At 39.5% G+C, this 22,821-nt stretch overlaps 4 protein-coding genes across 13 annotated transcripts; 1 reads left to right on the forward strand and 3 right to left on the reverse strand.

The window, feature by feature from the left end:
* Nucleotides 1-1,802: 1,802 nt before the first annotated feature.
* Nucleotides 1,803-9,157, forward strand: LOC108820953 (auxin response factor 5). Of its 2 annotated transcripts, none has more exons than XM_056993280.1 (12): nt 1,803-2,439; nt 2,535-2,650; nt 2,726-2,824; nt 2,915-2,971; nt 3,059-3,214; nt 3,304-3,388; nt 3,542-3,797; nt 3,878-4,000; nt 4,099-4,310; nt 4,404-5,506; nt 5,592-5,782; nt 8,908-9,157. In XM_056993280.1, the coding sequence occupies exons 1-12, from the start codon at nt 2,316-2,318 to the stop codon at nt 9,023-9,025; spliced, it is 2,640 nt and encodes an 879-aa protein (XP_056849260.1). In that variant the 5' UTR covers nt 1,803-2,315; the 3' UTR covers nt 9,026-9,157. The 2 variants fall into 2 exon arrangements, with proteins under 2 accessions (XP_056849260.1, XP_018449492.1); XM_018593990.2 differs by lacking the exon at nt 8,908-9,157 and adding an exon at nt 5,869-6,186 and having other exon boundaries at nt 1,806-2,439.
* A 68-nt stretch (nt 9,158-9,225) lies between these two features.
* Nucleotides 9,226-12,389, reverse strand: LOC108837326 (zinc finger CCCH domain-containing protein 6-like). 2 transcript variants are annotated; one of them, XM_056993287.1, is made up of 5 exons: nt 12,166-12,389; nt 11,967-12,058; nt 10,821-11,006; nt 10,383-10,507; nt 9,226-10,287 (listed from the first exon to the last, which is right to left on the reverse strand). In XM_056993287.1, the coding sequence occupies exons 2-5, from the start codon at nt 12,024-12,026 to the stop codon at nt 9,420-9,422; spliced, it is 1,239 nt and encodes a 412-aa protein (XP_056849267.1). In that variant the 5' UTR covers nt 12,027-12,058; nt 12,166-12,389; the 3' UTR covers nt 9,226-9,419. The 2 variants fall into 2 exon arrangements, with proteins under 2 accessions (XP_056849267.1, XP_056849266.1); XM_056993286.1 differs by having other exon boundaries at nt 11,967-12,389.
* A 158-nt stretch (nt 12,390-12,547) lies between these two features.
* LOC108825321 (uncharacterized) lies at nt 12,548-18,303 on the reverse strand. The gene is made up of 2 exons (XM_018598626.2): nt 16,708-18,303; nt 12,548-16,654 (listed from the first exon to the last, which is right to left on the reverse strand). The coding sequence occupies exons 1-2, from the start codon at nt 18,301-18,303 to the stop codon at nt 12,548-12,550; spliced, it is 5,703 nt and encodes a 1,900-aa protein (XP_018454128.2).
* Nucleotides 18,304-19,020: 717 nt separating this feature from the next.
* Nucleotides 19,021-22,327, reverse strand: LOC108837324 (protein IQ-DOMAIN 32). Of its 8 annotated transcripts, none has more exons than XR_008938114.1 (7): nt 22,035-22,326; nt 21,326-21,856; nt 21,057-21,236; nt 20,888-20,947; nt 19,478-20,816; nt 19,287-19,372; nt 19,021-19,221 (listed from the first exon to the last, which is right to left on the reverse strand). XR_008938114.1 is itself a non-coding variant. In XM_056993283.1 (7 exons), the coding sequence occupies exons 1-6, from the start codon at nt 22,122-22,124 to the stop codon at nt 19,350-19,352; spliced, it is 2,223 nt and encodes a 740-aa protein (XP_056849263.1). In that variant the 5' UTR covers nt 22,125-22,327; the 3' UTR covers nt 19,021-19,221; nt 19,315-19,349. The 8 variants fall into 8 exon arrangements, 5 of the variants coding, with proteins under 5 accessions (XP_056849263.1, XP_056849264.1, XP_056849262.1 ...); XR_008938115.1 differs by having other exon boundaries at nt 19,021-19,227; XR_008938113.1 differs by having other exon boundaries at nt 19,021-19,238.
* Nucleotides 22,328-22,821: the final 494 nt, after the last annotated feature.

Raw genomic sequence — 22,821 nt, forward strand, 5'->3', positions numbered from 1 at the left:
AGATCTATATACAATTCAATATTTTTTGTCCTTTTGTGAAAAAGCGGGATTTCCATGCAGATTTCACTCGTTAACATTTGTTATTGTTGATCTACTTTTTTGGCCAATAAATGATTTTTTTACAAATTACAAATATTTAACTTTATAATTTATTTGCTTTTATAAATAATTTTCATTTTATTTTACTTACAACATCGACAATACAAACCTAATTTGTCTCCTCTTTTTATTTTTTATTTTCAACAAATGATTTTCCATTTATTTAAATGATCATATATATATGTGTGTGTGCGCGCGTTAATTATAATAAGTATTATGCAAATATATAGTAATACCTTTTAAATATGTATACTAGTGGAAGAGATGTTATTTCGTTAAATTCTAATGTTTTCATATTTTGATTTTGAAATGGAAAACCATGGTTTTAGAATAATAACATGTAAATACGATATTTTCATTCTATTTTACTTATAACTTTAACAATATAAAAACTATCATTGACTATATATTTGTCTTTTTATTTTTGTCATATAACTTTACATTTATTTAAATTATTATATTTATATAATGCATGTTTAGTTGTAATATATATTATGCAAAATATAATAGTCTAAATATGTATACTAGTTATATATATATTTCATTAAATTTTACTGTTTTCATATTTAATTTCAAAATTGCACAACAAGATTTTAGTGCAAAATTTATTATCGTTTATGTATTATATATTTATGTTATGTATTTTGATATATTTTATTATAATTTTTATTATTTAAACATATAATTTGATTTATTTGAACTGTTTTATTATTCAAAATTATAATAATTGTTTGATATGTTTATTTGCCATGCTTGCACGATCCGTTTGATATGCATTTATATTGTACGATCCGTTTGATATGCATTTGTTCCGAGTTGATATGTATGATCTGTAATGCTTGAATTACTTTTTCCAATTGGAACCTAAAATGTTATACCCACCTAAAATATTATGGTATAGCTTATAGGATTTGGTAGTTGTTACACGATCTTAAGATGGTCAGAAACGTACAAATTACAATACACTTGCAAGATACACTTCCTCTTTTAATCTCTCAGGCATCGTGCTAATATACGCCACTTTGACATTCTCTTATTTCATACGCACCTTCTCTAGACCTCCTTCCCAAAGTCTCACCACTCACGTTCCATTTTCCAAACATAAGCAGAAAAAAGAAAAACATTCTGGAAAAGTATCTCTATTTTTGCTACTAGAAAAGAAACCTCCTTTGTCATAAAGTTAAATCAAATTTTATTTGTCGCTTTATTATTCTTATACATTTTACAAAATCAACCGAAATGGTTGAAAAAGCAAAACACTTTTGGATGAAAATGTTAAATTGTTATTAGAATAATAAAATACACTGTCATCCATGGTACTTATTTTAAAGCTTTATTATCTGACTTGTAACATAAGCATTGAAAGTACTTGTACAATCAACTACATTTCTGGGCGTTCCAGAGATTACGCGTGCTTACTACTCTATTAATTTTTGACGTAAATTGTTGAAACATTATTTAAACTTTAGATATATAGGACGACACCAGAGATATCTTAATTAATGTGAAACAAATAAAATATAAATATTATTCGTTTTGAGAGTACAAAGCTGCAACGGCATCGCCATATACAGAAAGTTTAAGCGCAGGATAAGAGCATGCACACGCTTTCCCATTTCCAAGCAAGAAAAAACACACATATTCATGCTTATATACATATATATAGAGAGAGAAAGTAAATGGACTTTTCTTATAGAAATTAAAAGGAAAGATTTTTCTTTATTAAAGCTTTTGTCTCTCTCTCTATATCATTTCTTTCTTGTTCTTGTTTGCATCCAGAAAACAAAAGAATGAAACTGTTTGCTTCATAATGTCATCTTTGGTTTTTCTTGTTCATTGAAGGGTCGAGTTTTGGTCTGAGAAAAGAAGAGAGAGAGAGAGAGATAGGGAAAGAGGCAAAAGCCCCACAAGAGAGACATGCTTGTCTGTGTGTAGTCCCTTTAATGGATGTTCTTTAATCTCTCACACTCTCTTCTGTTCTGTTTTTGTCATGTGTAAGAGTTTTGTCCTTTTTAACCAATAAAAAAATTAACAGATTCTATGAAATGGATTTGTCTTTAATTCTTCTGCTTTCTTGATTTATCTTGTAGCCTGTTTGCTCAATAAGGCTCTTTGTCTCTTCTTGGGTCAAAAAAAAAAAATTAGGACTTTGTGAGGAAAAATAATCTTACTCTAGCTTAGAAGCCTAGTGTTAAGTGTGGGAGAGACCAAACAGAATGTCTTCATTGGCTTGCGTTGAGGACAAGATGAAAACAAATGGTTTGGTTAATGGAGGAGGAACAACAGCAACTTCACAATCTAGTCTGCTTGAAGAGATGAAGCTGTTAAAAGACCAGTCAGGTTTAAATCTTTCTTTCAGATTTAGTCCAATGTACATATTTTGAAATTTTGTTAACACTTGTCCTGATTTTTTTTTTGGTTTGGTACATGTTCAGGAACGAGAAAGCCGGTGATAAACTCTATGCTATGGCACGCTTGTGCAGGCCCTCTTGTTTCTCTCCCTCAAGTTGGTAGCTTAGTGTATTACTTCTCACAAGGTCATAGTGAACAGGTAGGTGTCTATAAGCACAACATTGTAATCTTGTAAGCTCTTGTTCAATGGTTTGACTTGTTTGCTTTGAACCAGGTTTCTGTTTCAACCAGAAGATCAGCAACAACCCAAGTTCCTAACTATCCAAATCTTCCATCTCAGTTGATGTGCCAAGTCCATAATGTCACCCTTCATGTATGCCTTAATCTTTCTCACATTTTCTTACCAAACTTGCAAATAGTTTATATCATTTCTCTTGACGATGGTTTTGTTTCATTTTGATAGGCAGACAAAGACAGCGACGAAATCTATGCTCAGATGAGTCTACAACCTGTTCACTCTGTAAGTTTCAAATTCTTGCAACTTTCCTTTTTTTTTAAAACACATTGAAAAAGTGAAAAAGTTTTTAAAATGGTTTTGTGCAATCAGGAGAGAGATGTGTTACCTGTACCAGACTTTGGACTATTAAGAGGAAGCAAGCACCCATCTGAGTATTTCTGCAAAACGCTTACTGCAAGTGATACAAGCACACATGGAGGTTTCTCCGTCCCACGTAGAGCTGCAGAGAAGCTATTTCCACCGTTGGTGAGTAGTCTTCTCTTTTCCCCCTCAGGAAAAAAAAACACTTGTATGCATATTTGCTGCTTTTGTGTGACGTGCTATGTACATTACAGGACTACACAGCACAGCCACCAACGCAGGAGCTTGTAGTTCGAGATCTTCATGAGAATACTTGGACGTTTCGCCATATCTACCGAGGCAAGTCCAACAGATTTCTCTCTCTCTCTCTCTCTCTCTCTCTCTCTCTCTCTCTCTCTCTCTCTCTCTCTCTCTCTCTCTCTCTCTCTCTCTATCTATCTATCTATCTTGACTTAGTTGATATTTGAGCTCAGATCTTGCTTGCATTCTCAGGACAACCAAAGAGACATCTCCTAACAACAGGGTGGAGTTTGTTTGTCGGCTCAAAGAGATTGAGAGCTGGAGATTCCGTCTTGTTCATAAGAGATGAGAAGTCGCAGCTGATGGTTGGTGTGAGGCGAGCTAACCGGCAACAAACAGCACTTCCTTCATCAGTTCTCTCAGCGGACAGCATGCACATTGGTGTTCTTGCTGCTGCGGCTCACGCAACTGCAAACCGCACTCCTTTCTTGATTTTCTTTAATCCAAGGTTAGCATCTAAAACAATCTTCTCACATGACTAAAACTAAACAAGAGCTTAATTATTAACGGTGTTTTGTTTTCATTCAGAGCGTGTCCAGCAGAGTTTGTGATCCCTCTAGCTAAGTACCGTAAGGCAATATGTGGATCTCAGCTGTCAGTTGGTATGAGGTTTGGAATGATGTTTGAAACTGAAGATTCAGGGAAACGCAGGTAAGTGTCTTCCACTAAACTACAATGTATCTCTGTTTCTTACCCCCCTAACTAAATATGGTTTTGGTTTGTTCACATTTCCATGTATATTTATTTAGATACATGGGAACCATTGTTGGAATCAGCGACTTGGATCCATTGAGATGGCCTGGCTCTAAGTGGCGTAACCTTCAAGTTGAATGGGATGAGCCTGGATGTAATGATAAGCCTACTAGGGTTAGTCCATGGGATATTGAAACACCTGAAAGTCTCTTCATCTTTCCTTCACTCACCTCAGGACTCAAACGCCAGTTCCATCCATCTTACTTTGGTAAGTTCAAAAAAGAAAAATGTTACTTATTGTTTATCTTTTTTTTTTTCAATATGATTTGCAGAATCAATAACTGTTTAATGATATTTGCAGCTGGGGAAACCGAATGGGGTAGCTTGATCAAACGGCCTCTTACAAACGGGGTTGTGCCTTATGCATCATTTCCAAACATGGCTTCAGAGCAGCTTATGAAAATGATGATGATGAGACCTCACAACAACCAAAATGTTGTAACGTCTTTCATGTCTGAGATGCAGCAGAATGTTTTGATGGGGCATGGAGGTTGTTTACTAGGAGATGTGAACATGCAGCAGCAACCAATGGTGATGAACCAGGTGGTGCAAAACAACAATCCTTCTGTTTCCAATACTAGTGGCCAAGAACAGAACCTGTCACAGAGTATTATGAATCCTCCTACAAATACTGAAAGCAGCTCTGGGAGAGTCAATCATGGAAACAAGGAGCAGTCAAAAGAACAGGCTAGAGTGTGTAATGAGGAAAAGGTTAATGAGCTGATTCAAAAACCAAGTGGCTTGTCTCCTTTACAAGCTGCTGATCCATGTCCTGAACAGATATACCCACCACAACAGTCTGATCCAGTAAATGGATTCTCTTTCCTGGAAACGGAAGAGCTGACATCACAAGTCTCTCCCTTCCAGTCTCTTGCCGGATCTTACAAGCAACCACTGATGCTATCCTCCAACGAGTCTTCACCCGTTGTGCTACCTGATTCAACAAACTCACCGCTGTTTCAGGATGTGTGGGACAATCAGCTAAACGGTCTGAAGTTTGACCAGTTCAGTCCCTTGATGCAGCAAGACCTTTATGGTGGTTGTCAGAACATGTGTATGAGTAATAGCACAAACAGCAACATTCTAGATACTCCTCCTCCACTCTCCAACACAGTTCTTGATGACTTCTGTGCCATCAAAGAAACCGAGTTCAATTGTTTGGTCGGGAACAACAACAACAACAACAACAACAATAACAGTTTTGCTCAAGATGTGCAGTCGCAGATCACATCTGCTAGCTTTGCAGAATCACAGGCCTTGTCTCGCCAAGATAACTCTGGAGGAACTGGTGGTACATCTTCAAGCAATGTTGATTTTGATGATACTAGTCTGCTGCAGCAGCAGAATAATAGTAAAGGCTCATGGCAGAAACTTGCAACGCCCCGTGTCCGAACTTACACTAAGGTAAACAAAAGCTACCTCTCCTTCCACTCACTAAGCATTACATTTTTCTCAAATCATCTGAGATTTTGAACTTTGGTTTCTGTAGGTCCAAAAAACCGGGTCAGTTGGGAGGTCAATTGATGTAACAAGCTTCAGGGACTATGAAGAGCTAAAGTCTGCAATTGAGTGCATGTTTGGACTTGAAGGACTGCTCACTCGCCCGCAAAGCTCGGGATGGAAGCTTGTATATGTTGATTATGAGAGTGATGTTCTTCTTGTAGGAGATGATCCATGGGAGTAAGTCTTTCTCTCACTTTCCTATTAACTCCACCTTAGTTTCTGACTTACCATATTTTTTTACTTGCATAAACAAACTGGTGCAGGGAGTTTGTGGGATGTGTAAGGTGCATAAAGATACTTTCGCCAACAGAGGTTCAGCAGATGAGTGAAGAAGGAATGAAGCTTCTGAACAGCGCATGCATTAACGATCTCAAGACTTAATTTATAGGAGAACCATCTTGTTGTAATCAATTGATGTGTTGTTCCGATTTGAAACCTGCAAACTATTTTAAGATTATGTAGTGAGTGATGAATGAATCAATAGTTCAACTTCAAACTGTCTGAAACTAGAAACTTTGTTGTGATAATTAGAAATTCCGTTTTACTTCAATTATATTAATCTTCATGAAATAATTTTATCTCTTCCAATTGTTACTTAATTTTTTTTGTTATTCTATAATATAGTATTCTTAAAAAATATTTTTTTATCTTGGAGAACTCTATGCAACATAAATTTGGCACTCTATTTCCATTACATGATATTTCATATACTCATGGTTTCTATTTAACCATAATATTTTTTTTTTTAGTTTTAGGTTAGAATATAGAGGATCCTTAGTTTTTAACTTTCTTAGATCGACATTCTCTATAAGAATCTTTTAGCTAAATATTTTAGATTAGTTTATTTTAAAGATGAATTACCTACGTAGGGTTGAGATTAGAAGACAACCATTCATTTAAGTAGTTACATTTCTAAAGATATTCATTTCATTCCGTTAATTAAAGTTATTCAACAGTTACATCTTCTAAAATTGTATATTAAACTCTATATAATTTGTAACACTTAATTTTTAACATTATATATTTTCACGACTAGTCTGTTATTTTCTAAAAGAAAATATAAATATTAATTAATTTAATCCATAAATGAGCAATCAGAGCAATTTTTTTGGTTATCTAGAAAAAATTAGTTGCTTACAACGATTTAGACAATATTCATCTGCTATTTACTACTCCATTAGTCTTATGTCATAGAAGTAGAGATATATGTTGTAATAAAAATCTTTATATGTTTTTTTTGTCAACTAAAAATCTTTATATATAAGAAGTTTCTTTCCAGTAATAATAAGGTTAAGATTAATTCTTATTTATAATTGTAAATGGATTCGTTTACAAATTGCTATTTGTTCTAAATATTTATTAAAACACATCTAAGGATTTTTGTTATTCTTTTGAGTATCTAACATTTTCAATATTTTATCTTTGTTTTTCATAAATTTCTTAATTGATCGGTATTTTAAAATAAAATATAAAATAAACTTAAAGTAACTCAAACTAATTTTGAATATGCGTATAGTATATTTTGCAGATTTGTGTATAGTAAAAAATACATAGTTAATAAATGTAGAAAAATTGTACACAAATAATATTTTGTAAAGTACTCAATAGTCCGCGTGTACGTGCGAATTTCTTTCCTAGTTTGTGGGAAAAAACAAAATATTCCAAAACAAGTAAAAATTACGTTACTCCCGTCATGATTGCTAATCGCTGCCACAAAAACAATAAAATAATATTCACAATTAGGCTAAACGTTCATGAGAATTATGATACCCAATCACAAACCAATATAAGATTCGTCTGAAGAAACTTGAGCAGTATAATTACACACGAGCTAATTTTAAATTGATTTCAGAAATATAAAAACTCTAGATCTGATCCGAAAGACTATACAGGCGAGATGGAGCAGAGACCACATTCAAAACTTAAAAGCATGAAGATTACGTCAAAATAAACTTGATCGAAAATCATATATACGAACAGAGTCCGGAATATGAAAGCGTTTCAGCATAACAATCCAGATATAATCCATAAGACCTATAGATTCGAAATAAGAAGGCTCAAATCGATTTCAGATAATCAAGTTCATTCATAGATCTAGGAAGTAGAAACAATCCATCTCAAGCGAGTATGAGAACATCAGAACGTCAGTATGAACATCAGAAGCGAAATTATAGAGAGTGGATCGATTTTGAGGCTTACTGTTGTTAGCCTCTTGAGTCACACCATTGTTTTCTCCTCCTCCTCCTGCAACGAGCTGCATGCTTGCTTCTTCCACTCTGTTTTTGCAAAGATTCATCCGAGAAAAAAAAAAACAAACGAGAAGATAATAGATTCAGCATCTCAGATACATGTAGCTAGTGAGAAAGCGAGATGATAGAGAGATGACTTATACATTCACCATTGTCGCTCTGTGCTTCAAACGAGAGAGTGGGAGAGAGATGATGATTTGAAACGAGAGAGGGAGAGAGAGTATGGGAGAGAGATGATGCTTTATACCTGTGTGACTCTAAACTGAGATACACTCTATATTCTTACTTTTAGTATTTTTAAAATCCGTAACAGAATTGTGTTTTCGTCCCACTATTTTCTTATGTTGGACGGGTATGATTGCGCCACGTCAGAACTTCTTTTGATCGACGGTCAGGAAGTCAAGCTCGTTTGAAAAAATATCTACAGCAGCGTAGATTAGAGCATCCGTAGTGGTGGATCTCAAGAAGAATACTTAGGAATAATATTTTTTGAATTTTTAATTATTATTTTTTTTTCCTTTTTCAGATTAAAATAAGAAAAAAATAAAAAATATATCAATCAATCGCGGACCGACACATGTTAAGGATTTCCTAAAGACTGATCTTTATTTAAGAATTTTAAGCATCAAATCTTTAATTTTTGATAGGACCTACCGATTATTTAATTGTTTTGTTCTTAAGGACTCTCAGGACCCCGTTTCCAGCGGTCACTATACTAAACCGAACCGTCAAACATTTAAACGGATTCAGTTCAGTCCCAAGGCGTCATTCCAGGCCCAAGTCAAAGAAATTTTGTTTTTTTTGTCCTGAATTAGCTTATTTATTAGAGAATTCAAGTTAAATACCTTTTTTTCTCCTAATAATTTCCTTTATCTTCACAAACTTGAGATTCATATACATTCCAAAACTAAAGCCCCTCTTACGAATGACTTTGTAAAGCCCCTCTTCTGTTGAAAAATCTTTTCTCGACACTTACTGTTGCTGCGTGCTATACAAGTTACCATATTATTATGCTTACCATATTTTTTTACTTGCATAAACAAACTGGTGCAGGGAGTTTGTGGGATGTGTAAGGTGCATAAAGATACTGTCGCCAACAGAGGTTCAGCAGATGAGTGAAGAAGGAATGAAGCTTCTGAACAGCGCATGTATAAACGATCTCAAGACTTAACTTTAGCAAAATATGAACAATCTTGTTGTAAGCATTTGATGTGTTGCTCCGATTTGAAAACCTGCATCTACTTTAAGATTATGTAGTGAGTGGTGAATGAATTAATGGTTCAAACAGTCTGAAGTTACAAACTTTGTTGTGCTAATTAGAATCTCCGTTTTACCTCAATTATATATAATCTTCATGAGAGTAGATGAACATCTTAAAAAGAGAAAATTCCCTAATTATATTATATGATTTGTGGAAAATAGTTTCAAAAAAAGTAAATAAAACTTAAATAGCAGCAAAGCCAGGCAAGAGAGTAGAAAAAAAAAATTGCTCTGCTGCTAACAACAAGCTCTCTCTCTCTCACACCAAGAGGAGAAGAGCATGGTGGTGGTATGCTAATTCTGCTTCAGTCCCTGTCAAATCGCATTCTTTTTGCAGTCTGCATCTCAGGATTGTTGGTGTTACCATTGTTTGGGTTCCTCGGCTGGTAAGCTGTAGCATCGTGCTGGAATAAACAGTTAGCTCCATTGCGACAACCCCTCGAGCTGTTGAAGTACATGCAAGGCTTCATTATCTTTTGTTTTGAATCCCTTGGTGGCCTCTGGTTATTATTATTATTGCTATTTACCATCTCAGGGTTAAGTCCCCCTCCAGGTTGAGGGTTGTTATAACGATAACCGAGATGTTGTTGAACTGGCGGTGGTGCCTCTTGTCTTTCCCCACCATGTTGCTGAATCAGGCTCTTGTAATAACTAGCATCTCTGGCTGGTGGTGCTCCATAGTTGGGCTGATCTGAAGAAGTTGGAGGAGGATAGACCAAGGAAGGAGTTGGCTGAGGGTAATATTGTCCATTTGAGCTGGCAGGTGTTGAGGTTGTTACTCCATTTGCTTCGTGTGTCGAAGATAGGTAGAGGCTACCGGCGTTGGAGGAGACTGAACCTGCACCACTACTGTTTGCAACAAGATTCTCCACCAGCTTAGGGTTGCTCAAGATTTTCATAAGCAGTTCTTGGTCGATCATGCCGCTGCCTAGTTCTTTGTTGTTTGAAATTGCAGTTAACGCAGCCATTATTTCTGACGCTGCTGGGAGGGTTGAAGAAACTGATGTGTTCTCATCGCTTCTTGATGGCTCTGTTCCCACCACATCCACGCCAGATTGGACTGGGAGATCAGATGCTGGATCTATGTCATCATCTTCTACAGGTAGGATGGGGATGACAACGGTTTGCTGATCATCATAATCTGAGTTGTCAACATCAGCAAGAACCGAAGGGCTGCAGATTTGAGTTTAAAGAAAAGACCAAAGTCAGAAAAGAAGTAAAGGGATATATGCAAATGAATGTGTTATGTAGGGGGATAGGATCCGGACTTTGGAGGAATAGCTGATGCGCCAGGATAGAAGGCTTCAAGAACTCTCAGTTCCCTCTGATTTTGCGTCTCCACTTCTTTGCTTTCTTCCCCTGCAACCACTCTCCATTCCTCATCTAGCACAATCTGCAAGAACACATGTTATTCCATGTTGAACATACTCGTGAGTATCCTCAGAGCCGAACATCCTTAACTAGCCTGACGATAAATACAACCATACAAGGGTAACCCAACTAAGAGCAATTTACCGACATATTTTCCATGTATTATTCCTATGGTTATCATCTCAAAGGAAAGATTTGGTTGGACAATTAAATTAAACTACAGAGGAATAAATAAAAAGAAGATGTAAACAATATTGTAATTGTGGGGGAACTGCAATCAGTACTTTCAAAGATATAAAGACTCTAGGCTTAAAGAGTGGGATCAGCAAGCTCACCCGGAGAGAGCATTTCCACTTTATAACTGGGATGTCTGATAACTTAATCTGTGGCTCATTTGCAGAAAGAGGTCCACCGAAACCAGGTGGCAGATTATCCTCGCTCGGATGTGACTTTGCTTGGAGGTGATCTTGAGATTCTGATCCAACTTGTGAAGGTGAGTCCTCAGATATAAAGAGCCGTACCTGGAATAGCATCAAAATCAGAATTATTAATTGACGTGTTACGCATGAACCATAGGCCGTCTTGATCAAACCATGCTAGTTTAAGTCTCATGTAGACCTCAAACAGGAATCACTACACACACAAAAAAAGAATATTTACCAATGGACAAGTTGTCTCAAACATACAATACAAAGATAGTCAGAAAAGCTTGTCCCAATCAACTTATTACAAGAAAATTGGTAGTTTGAAAAGGCTTAATTAAGGAAAGAAACAATCAATGTGGTAATGTCTAAGACAAGAACCTCATAACTCAGGACAGCCTTAACTAATCAGCTAATTTTCAAACCATGAAAACATGAAATCACATGGAAAAGGGTGACATTCCTACCTCTACCCCAGCCTATCTTACCAATATATATTTCCATCAGCAAAAAGGTTGCAAATGACAGCATCCAAGAGTGTGTAAAAGGCCGAAAGCATTCGTTGAAGATAGCCAAAACACATTTTTCTTGGTTGGCATAACTCATCGCAGATAACTTGACTACACTGATCTCAAGCAAGAGTAAAACTGGTGTAAGGCTGAGCAAATCCCATGATAAAACTGGATGTATCTCACAGGATTAGCTCCTTATCCAAAGAAGTAAAATACGCAAACATCCCAATGTGATGAAGAACTACTAGCAAAGGTTGCACGGAAACATAAATTGAAAAACATAGCACACACACACTTCTATAAGTAATCAAGGTCTCTTGCTCCTCAAAAACACTAGCAAGCAATAACTAAAATTATAAGAGCTAAAGGGACACTAAAGCAATAGAAAAACCAATAAAACATCATCATCACTACTTAAAATAGTTCTGCGGTTCCTGTCAGTGTATATCATTTGCAAAATCAGTCAAATTTAGAAGGAAAAGTAAAGAAATCATCAACCATGGAAAGCTTGGATGGATCCAAATGAGCTGCAAATGTCTGTTTTTACCTGGCAAAGTTTAAAATCTGGTGGCCATGATACCCTTTTGGATTTGTGCAATGCCCTCATAGCTTTCAGCAGCAACTCACTTCTTTTTCAATCTAATTTATAAAAAAATTGCTTGTTTTTTTTTTTTTGATTCGGTGAAGGTCCAGTACCCTTTAAAAAATCCAAATAATTAAATCAAAATCCAGCAGCAGCAGCATACTCTTTAGATTCGAACCAATCATCCTTGTTTTTATCGAGAACCCCTAATTTTTTTCAGGAAAACTTTTTGAATATCTGAGATGGAGAACTGAAGAAAGAGAAGTTGTAAAATCCAGAACATCTGCGTGTTGAATCCGTCGAAGGGAATGTAGAGAAGAGAGAGAAGCCCTAGATCCGGTGGGTTCTTCTTCTTTCTTCAGGTCACCATCGTCATTTTATCTCTACTTCCCCTAGGCGCCCTTTATACACGTGTCTTGGTTTGGCAGCCGCGTTACCCTCCTCTCGTCTCATTCATTTTTTGCCATTTCTCCACATACTCCACTACTTTTATTTTTTTTTTTTTTGGCTCAACAACTTACTTTTCATTAACCAATCTCAAGTGTTTACAAGATCTTATCAACCTCAACAAAAGAGCTTAACCACACTGGCACAACAGAATACAACTTAGGGACAAAGGACGCGAGCGTTGTAGTCTCCCTCGCTATTCTGTCTGCTACTTTATTACCACTCCTAGGATAGAACTCCACTCCATAGCCACTGTTTTCTGTCAGTAAAAAACTAATCTCCTGCATGATAGGCTTAATAGACAGCCACATCTCTTCCTCTCCATAGATTAGCTTCTTTAAAGTCAGGGAATCAGTCTCAAACACCACACTTGTATAACCAAATCCGGTTAAGGTTTGAATGGCCCACCGGAGAGCTTCAGCCTCAGTTTCAAGCACTGACCCTGCATTTGACAGCTTCTTCGCCCCTGCCCAGAGGAGGTTGCCTTGTTGATCTCTCGCGACCCACCCAACTCCACCTTCACATGTTTCTTTTTTCCAGGATCCATCAATATTACACTTAATCTTCATGGGTGGTGGCGCTCTCCATTTGCGGTCATGGCCCTCTTCTGTAGGCTTTTTTACCTCTTTATTTCGTACCTCTTCTCTACTTTTCCATTCCAAGGCATCCTCCTTTGCTTTTAGAACCGTAGCATAAGCGTCATAGTCTTTACCTTGAAACACAAACTCGTTACGGTTCTTCCAAATCCTCCACAGCAGATAAGGCACAGACTCGTCTTCCACCTCTTCCTTTGGGAACTCTTGTTTTTGGTTTAAGACCCAATGGAGGTTGGTGTAGATCGAATCCGACCAGATACCATGAGGGGGGGGATGAATTGTGGAATGAGCCCATATCAGTCTCGCATAAGTGCACTGGAAGAGCACATGGTTAATATCCTCCTCACGACACTCACATCTGCTGCAACTCATATCCTTTGCGATATGTCTTCTTACCATATTAGCTGCTACCGGGATTGAGTTGCTAATGCATCGCCATAGGAAGTGTCGTATTTTTGGGCTTGCATTCACTCGCCATGCTTGTTGGTAGAGGCCGTCAAGGCTCGGCTGTAGTGCCTCCTTCTGCTCTTTTTCTGCCTCAATGATGTTCACTAGGACCCAGTAGCCTGACTTCACCGTATAATGGCCTGTTTTAGTGAAATCCCAAGCATAAGAATCCTCGCTTCTCCTTCCTGCTGGGGTTATTTTCCTGATTTGGGCTTGTACCTCTGCAGTGAACAAGCTTTGTAGTAACTCTTCATTCCAAGTTCTGCAGCTTGAATCCAAGAGGTCACTCACTTTCAACTGTTCTGTCACTACCATTTCCCGTGAGTATCCATTCCATGCCATTGACTGGACCATTGTTGCCGGAGTTTTACCAATCCATCTATCCTGCCAGACCTTTGTTCTCTGACCATTGCCGATAATGACTCTAGCCCCTCTTTTGATTAGCTCTTGAGCCGCAAAGATACTCCGCCATGCATAGGATGGCCGGGATCCTAGAGTTGCATTCAAAGGGTCAGATGTCTTGAAGTACCTGCTCTTATAGATCTTGGCCATCAATGAATCAGGATTAGTGACCATCCTCCATAGCTGTTTGCCTAAGAGTGCCAGATTGTAAGCTTCCAAATCTTTAAATCCAAGTCCTCCGCAATCTTTTGACTTACACAGATGATCCCAACTTTTCCAGTGCATCCCCTTTGACTCCTTGTTTGTTTTCCACCAGAAGTCCGCCATTAGGGATACTATCTGCTTGCATATCGTCTTTGGAATCAAAAAGCAGGACATTGTGTATGTCGGGAGTGCCATAGCCACTGCTTTTAGCAAGACTTCTTTACCTCCCGGTGACAGGAATTTAGTCTGCCATCCCTGTACTTTCTGAGCCATGTTCTCCTTCAAGTAGCTCAGTATGGAGACGCGTGAACCACCCATTGATTCTGGGACTCCTAGATAAAAGCCTTCCCCCCCGGTTTGATCGATCCCTAATTTTATCATGATCTCCTCCCGTCTCTGGAGTGGGATATGCTTCCCAAAGTAGATGCTCGACTTTTGATAGTTAATCCTCTGGCCCGATGCAATGCTATAGTTACGCAGAAGCTGGGTTACCCTGTCTATTTCCTCATCTGAGCTCTTACAATATAGCATGCTATCGTCCGCAAACAAAAGATGGGAGACCGGAGGGGCTCTTCTCGCTACCCTTAATCCCGAGATCAATCTTGATTCTTCAGCTCTCTTCAACATTTGGACCAGCATCTCTGTACACATCACAAAAAGATAGGGTGACAGAGGGTCACCTTGTCGGAGTCCCCGTGATGGTACTATATCCCCAAATGGGGTTCCATTGATCAGAACTTGGTATCGCACCGATGAGACACAGCTCATAATGAGTTTAATCCAGTGTTCATTGAATCCTAGCGCTTGCATTGTTCTCTCCAGGAATCTCCATTCAACACGATCATAGGCCTTGGAGATATCCGTCTTGATAGCGATAGACTCATAGGCACACTTGTTATCCGAGCTTAACGCATGAAGCAGTTCGTGAGCTACCAAGATGTTATCGGATATGAGTCTTCCCTCCACGAAAGCTGCCTGTGTTTCTGAGATCAATGATGGCATCACCTGCTTGAGTCTCCCTGTCATTAGCTTGGATATCACCTTGTATGCCACGTTGCACAAACTGATCGGCCGGTATTCGCTCATTTTTCTTGCAGTCGGGCTCTTGGGTATAAGGCATATGTTTGTGTTGTTTACCCCCTCTTCCATCACTCCAGTTTGGAAGAACCTCTGCACCATTTCCATAACCTCCTCCTGGCATGTCTCCCAAAACTGTTGGAAAAAGAATCCATTCATGCCGTCAGGTCCGGGGCATTTATGGGGGTTGATTTCAAACACAGCTCTTCTGACTTCCTCTCTTGAGATCGGCTTCATAAGTGTCTCGTTTTGAGTAGCGGTCAACACTGGTGGTAGCTCACTCCACACTGCTAGCTCCGCTCCTACATCTTCCGAAGAGAAAAGAAAATTGAAATACTGCTCAGCCACTTTACCAAGATCCTCATCTGCAAACCATTCATTCCCAATATCATCAATCAAACTTTTGATCATGTTTTGAGCTCTACGATTTTTGGTTACAGCATGAAAATATTTGGTATTTCTATCCCCAGCCCTCAGCCAGTTCATCCTACTCTTCTGCCACCAGAACAGTTCCTCATTATAGTATTCTTCATTCAGTTCCTTCCTCATGCTTTCCAGCTCTTCTCTTTTGAACTGTTCTTGTCTTGATGCCTCATCGATTTTGTAGTGGAGTTCTTGTATTCTCATTGCTGAACTTGGTTTTGCACTTCTCTTCCACACTGAAATGGCTTTCCTACAGGTAGAGATTCTTCCCATAATATTGGCTTGTCCATTCCCTTGCGCCTTCCAGCCCTGATTCACAACCTCAATGAAGCCTTCTCGCTTTGTCCATCGATGATCGTACTTGAAGGTTGCTCTTCTCTTCCATTGCATTCCATCCAGGGAGGTTAGGATGGGACTGTGATCGGAACAAACTCTCTTCAGATAGTAGATGGTGGCCTGTGGGAAGCACTCGAGCCATTGTTGGTTTGCCACTGATCTGTCTAGCCGGCACTGTACCAGACCATTAATCCTTCTTCCTGCCCAGGATAGGAAATCGCCTTTATGCTTAATGTCCCACAGACCCCAGTTGCTAAGGAGCTGACGAAATTCTAGGCCTTCTTTTTCTGATCTCTCAGCTCCGCCGGACTTCTCCGATTGATCTACCATCTCATTAAAATCTCCAGTTAAGATCCAAGGGCCTTGTCTCTCTGCGCCTAGTCTGGATAATCTTTCCCAGACTTCACTTCTTTTACTCTTCACTGGGTCTCCATATACACAAGTGAGGTGGAATTGGTGATCTTGCCATTTAACCTTCGCATCAATGACTCTACTGTTTGCTTGCAAGATTTCCACTTCACACGATTGTTTCCATAGAAGAGCTAGGCCTCCACCCTTTCCTTTTGCATCCACTGATCTCAGATACTGAAAGCCTAGCTTCTCCACAACATACTCCATATAACTTCTCCTACTTTTGGTCTCGCTGAGGAATATTATCTCAGGAGAATACTGACCAAGTATCTCCTGTAGATGTCGAACTGTCGGGACATTCCCCAATCCCTGACAGTTCCAACTCAATATTCTCATATTGACCTCGAAGGGTTGGTATTAACCTTCAACCCTTCTTTCCTTTTGTTTCCACTTGCCAATGCTATCCTACGGACAGAATGGTCTGGGACAGATGCTGCTACAAGAGCAGAATGAGTGGGGGTAGTGAAGCCCCCTTGACTAGCCGCCTGGCTCAAAGCCTCTGACTTCTTCTCCGACCCTTTACTCATACTGCCGAGTCGGCAGAAAACAGATGGAGCCTCATTTGTCTTTTCAGTAGAGCCTATTCTCATCTTCTTCGATTTCCTTTCATCGCTACTACTCATCCTTCTTCTTTTGGAACTACCCATTCCTCCTGTTACTCTCTTCTCTCGAGGGGTGAGATCAAGCTGACCTCCAAGACGTTCAAACACTGAGGGTGGGCTTCGACTTCCCTTACTCGATTGTCCTTCCTGTTTTTCTCCTGATCGAGCTTCAGTTAATTTATCACGAAGATCCTCCAGCGTTACCTCTGTATCCTCTCCCAGCTCCATTCCACTTAACCTATTGAAGACAGAGTCTGATCCTTGTCCTGTTTTTGAGGTTCCTCCCTCACCAGAGCTCCCTAAGGTACCTCTTGAACCCGTCTGGTCTCCTGAGCCCTTTGATAATGCTGTAGATTCCTGGGAGCTTCTTGAGTAGCCGCTCACTCCTCTCGAGCCTTTTTGTTGCCAGACCAGCTGTGGAACTTCAGCCACCTTTTTTCCTTTACGCAACTCTCCTCTACTGTCTTGCCTTGATGATTGAGCCATCCTTTTGCCTCCTGCTTCCCCTCGTGCTTCCCCTCTTGGGGTTACCTCTTTAAAAACCACTCCTTTGAGTGCTCCTCTCTTTGGGTTCGCCTTCCTTGGGGTCTCCTTGATTCCTCTGTGTCTACGCATAGGTTCCACAGGAGCTTTACTCTGCTTAATCCCTTCCTCACTTCGATGGTCTTGTATTTGGAGGTTGCATCTAGTCTGATCATGAGTGAGCCTCTTACAAGTGTAGCACACTTTTATTAGCTTCTCGTATTCCAGCTCTGTGGGCACCGTTTCACCAGACTTGAATCGAGCTGTTCTGCGGAACTGTATTGGCTCCTCCGTACTGATCCACACTAATGCTCTTACATACTCCAAGGAGTTGGAGTTCTTAGCATGGAGCTCTATTCTTTCCACCTTCCCTAGTGGTTTCATCAGGTACTCCACCATTTGATGTTTCATGCGATGAATTGGGAGCCCTCGAATGCGGATCCAGAATGGGATCCGCTTAAGGAACTCCTCATCTGGGTGTGGAGACCATCTGTTCATAGAAACTATCCAGCCATTAACAAACCATGGCCCCTTCGTCAGGACATGTTGTAGGTCGCTCTCCGCTTCGAAGATGAACTGGACTTTGTCATCACCAACTCCTCTGCCCTTGACTTTGTCCTCTAAACCCCAGATTGGTGGCAGAGCTTTCACGAGGCCCCCAACTTTGTGGACATAGGGGTTGAGGCACCTCACTATCACGCTCATGGTGTTCTCCTCTATGAGATCCTCAAACTCCAAATCCGGCATGTCCACCATCTCTCCTTCCTCCAACAGCTCGAGCTCTTTGAGTTCCTCCACCAAGGACGCCTCTTTCTTCTTCCGAGTTCGAAACATGGTTCGCTTGCAAAGCTACCGCCTTTCTTCTGTTTTTAATGAAACCGCACCGCAAAGAAGTCACACAGACTTAATGAGCCTCAGATCTGTAGATCTATGGCTATCGACACCTTATGGTCTCTCCTCCCGTGAGCCGTTCGATGACTCTAGCTCCCGGGAGCAGCAACTCTCTCTCCTGACTTGCTGAATGTTAGGATTCTTGCTCTAGATCTGAGAAATTTTCCGCTCTCTCTCTGAAACCCTCCTCCCGTGAGCCGTTCGATGACTCTAGGATTTTTTTACTTACTCCACTACTTTTATATATTTCCTTAACGGCCCCTATATTTATCTTTTTGATTTATTTCTGTTTTGGAGAGAGAAAAAGAAAAGAAAAAGATAAAAAAGTCAATAGGAGCCAGTTTCATTGACTCAAATTCAAGATGATCAGTCAACCCCCACCAACGAAGTATTATTCTATTATCCTATATGGTTGATTAACTGACATTTCAGATTTACATTTACAATACAAATGCATTGAACCATGATCTACGTTCAATCACTTTTGACATACCACACTAGTAATAGTTATTGTTCTTGTCCACAAATGATTTCATTTCATGACGTTACAACTTGAAAAGCAATGAAATAACCTTTTTTGTTTTTGTTTTTGCTTCTTCATAACTTCGTGCATGTTCTTTTTGTATTGTCATCTGGATAATTGTACACCACAAAGAGAACTGTGTAGAAAATAAATATATAGAAATAACCAAAAATACTCTATTACACGACTTTCATTTCAGTTGAGCAGATTATTATGTTCAAACAAATAAACAAACACCAAACCAAACCAAATAATCCAATAAGAAAGAAAGAAAAAGGAAATGACTCTATACAAAAGAACCATCCTCCCCTCCACTCTCGGTTCCTCCTCTTCCACATCTGTCACTTTGGTTTGTCTGAAATTAGAGTTTAAGGATTGTCTGAAAAACAAAAAAAAAACATACCAATCAATCATCAAACATTGCAAATTACCGGAACTCCCCCTAAGATTTTCCTTTAATTCAGCTTCATCTCTGCCATTTTCTTGTATCTGTAAAGAAAAACACAAGCAAAGGCAAAATCAAACTCTTTTTCTCAGTAACTGATCAAGCCATCAAAACACAAAAGGTGAACTGCCGAGAAAACGTTCGTGTACCCTTTGTAATTGGCTGTGCTTGAGACGCAGACCGTTGGATTCTAGGAGAAGACCCTTGTTTCCCATTGGCAACAACAACAGGCAATGAATGTCTCTTCTTGACGGAAACCTCTCTCTCCTGAAGATCAGGGCTTGACCTTGGTGAGTTATGTTCCTGAACCTTAGCTTTCGCCGACTGTGTTGGCTGCATGAACCGAGGAACAGAGTTTTTCCCTCCGCTGCTTTCTCTTGCTTCTTGATCATAACCAAAAGAGTTTCTTCTCCCGCTTTTCTGTTCTGTAGTAGTAGTAGTATCAGTTTCCTGTTTGGGACTTGATGCTATTTTCTTGCTAACTTTCCGCTTCTGGCTTGAACCACTCTTACCGGATCTATCCTTCCTTGCTCTAACCGAAGAGGATGCTTGACTTGCCGGAGTTGCCTGAGATTCAGTGATTGTCATCGGAGTTACAGCTTCCTCAGGTAACGAGTATGATGCTTGAGGACCTGATTCATCTTCTTCTGCACTTCTCTTTTTGGAATCTGGTGTACTAATAATAACCGTTTCATGCTCTGTCACTGTAACCTCAACTCTCTCCTTGGAGTCATCTACAGTAGCCGCCAATGGAGTTTTAGATTTCACATCAATTTCTATCAACTCTGCTTGGTCTGACTTGGGAGTGCCGTTTTCTAGAAGCTTAGCTCCAACCTTGGGCTCTCCACCACTCTCAACGTCTGACTTCTTGTCAAGCGAATCAAGAGAAGAAGTCACAGAGAGTTCAGTGCCACACTCAGATCCATTGTGCTCCGCTGGAGCAACTTCTTCCACAGACTGATCCTTTTTAGCCTCTGATGAATCTTTGCCTTGTTCACCTAAAACACCATCTTTAGAAGAAAGCGTGATTGCTTTGTTTGAACCAGCAGCAGATGAAGTTAGTTCCTCAAACTTTGATCTCGCTGCAGCGAAAGAAGGATTGCTAGCCTTACGCTTCAAAGAATGTTTCGGCTGTTCATCCACATATTCAGCTTCGGTATCCTTAGCAGCAGCAAGTGGATGAGAGTCATGATCAACCTCTGCAGATGCTTTCGGTGAATCATAATGGCTCGTTTTCTCCGTCTCAGACAGCTCCACCTTACTTGAGAAACCAGTATCAGCTTCGGTCTCTAAGGTGGACTCAGAGCTCACCAAGTCAACTTGTGATGATACCTTGGTTTCTTCCAAATGTTGCTCCTCCGTTGCTAATGGAGCCTTCTCAGGCTTGGAAACAGACATCCACCTCTCCAACCAGCTCCAAGCAGAGCTAGGTTTCGTTGGATCACACTTAATGCTGATAGGCTTCGTCTTGGGAGTTGACTCCATTAGCTATTATAACCAAAAAAATAAGTATAAAATTACCATAAATAAACCAGAAAACGAGTTTATAATATGCATACATGTTTAGCAAACTTGTTTTCGAGAAGTTTTTGTGCTGCTGCATTTGTTTCCACCTTCTCCTAAAACAAGAAACAGTATTGGTTCGCAGATAGTACAAGGGAAAACAAAATGATAAACTGACACACGTCGTTCGTTAAGCCAAGCCATCTCAAAAAGAAAAAAACTTACAGAGATTGCAGAAACACGGCTTCCATCTTTGGCGGAATGACGAGCACGGACGAGCGTCTGCATTTTGACGATAGCTTGGACACATCGGAGTGATCCCATGGCCTGGTTCCTAACGAGGTGGCCACGTACAGCAGCCTGAAGTTTAACAACTTTCTTGCGCCTCAAAAGTTCTCTTCGCGCCTGCAACAGGTTCATAAAGTTATAGGAAAGCTTCTTCACATCCTTTAGTAAAACTAGTGTGTAAAAAAAAAGGAAACAAGAGAGCATACCAAAAATCCACGTATAGCAGCTTGGATGATAATGATAACGGAATCATCAACTTCTTTCTTGATGATGATCACATCATCTGGTTCAACCTTTGCAACCTCTAGAGTAGTGTCTTTCTCTATCACGGTCACGGGTGGTGCATCTGCACAATCTCCTCCATCAAACTTAGATTGCAACTCAGTTCCAATAAAATCCTCCTCCTCAGTTTCAGTCCCTTTTGATTCCACGAGAACAGGCACCTCCGCTTTTTTGTTCACATCCACAGATTCGTCCACATAGGTAGTAACAGGTAACTGACTCTTCTTCGTCTTCGTCTTCTCATCATCAACGGAAAACGTCTGCTTTTCAGACACAACGTTATCTTCAGGAGAAGGAGACTTGAGAAGAAGAGCAGATTCAAGAGTCTCTCTAGTCCTAGTAGTTTCTTCAGAGACAGCAACACTAGTAGTGATCGACATCACCCCTCGCTGCTGCTGCTGCTTCCCTGATTTCTTCCTGAAACTCCATCCTCGCTTATCACTAGAGCTCTTGCTCTACATTCATCCCCAAAAACAAAAACAAAAACAAAACCAATCCACCAAATCTCAGTCCAATTCAATACAAAGGCTAAAGAAACAAAAACCATCACAGCCCAAACCGACCAAAAAGCGTGTGATAACGACTCAGATCTTAAATTAGAAACTTCTTTTAAGGGAGAAAAATTGTCAAAACCTCTAGAGCATTAGGCGTAGGTTCGGCGGCGTCGTCTCCGCCGGCGCAGGCGATGATACGGAGACAAGAAGAAGCTGGAGATCTTCCCATCGTTTGGACCGTTTTATCTTCTTCTACTTCTTTCTGTTGTTCTTGTCGGATCAGTGAATAATAAAAACAAAAGAGTTTGAGAGAGAGAGAGAGAGTGTGTGTGTGTGTGTCCGTTGGGAAAATGGAGCAAAGACGGAACTGAAAGAGAAGAGATTAAAATAGGGTTTAGTGTGAGATTTGGAATCCGCCAGTCTTTTTCTCTTCTGTCCGTTGAGGTGCCCCAATAAAAGCGTTAAAACGTTGTCACTCTCACTATCATATTCATATCTCTCTCGTGACTTTTTTTAATTATTTCCTCAATTACTTTTTTATCCAGATAATAAAATATGGAAAATTCAGATATATTTGCTCGATTGAGTGATGAATGTAGTGGGGATTATTCAATTGTAAAATGCCTATAAATGTTGGTTTTTGCCTATAATAATAAGACGCATGTGACTGTCATGTGCACTTTAGATCGCTTTGAAGATTTCATCCAACATTATTTATGATTAATTGTCTTGTATTAAAGTCTTACTTATGTTAATCAAAAATATGTTCTTCTGCAGTGTAAAGCAGAAATGATAATGATAGGTTAACAAAAGGTTTAAGATGAAGCAAATGGTTTTTCAAAGCTTTATCCACAAAGGTCTTTCTCTCTTTAGCAGGTAAATTGCATTTATTTATTCTTTCTTTATTGTGCAAGTTTGAAAAGGTT

This window comes from Raphanus sativus, chromosome 8 (genome assembly GCF_000801105.2).
Source record: "Raphanus sativus cultivar WK10039 chromosome 8, ASM80110v3, whole genome shotgun sequence".
Lineage (NCBI taxonomy): Eukaryota > Viridiplantae > Streptophyta > Magnoliopsida > Brassicales > Brassicaceae > Raphanus > Raphanus sativus.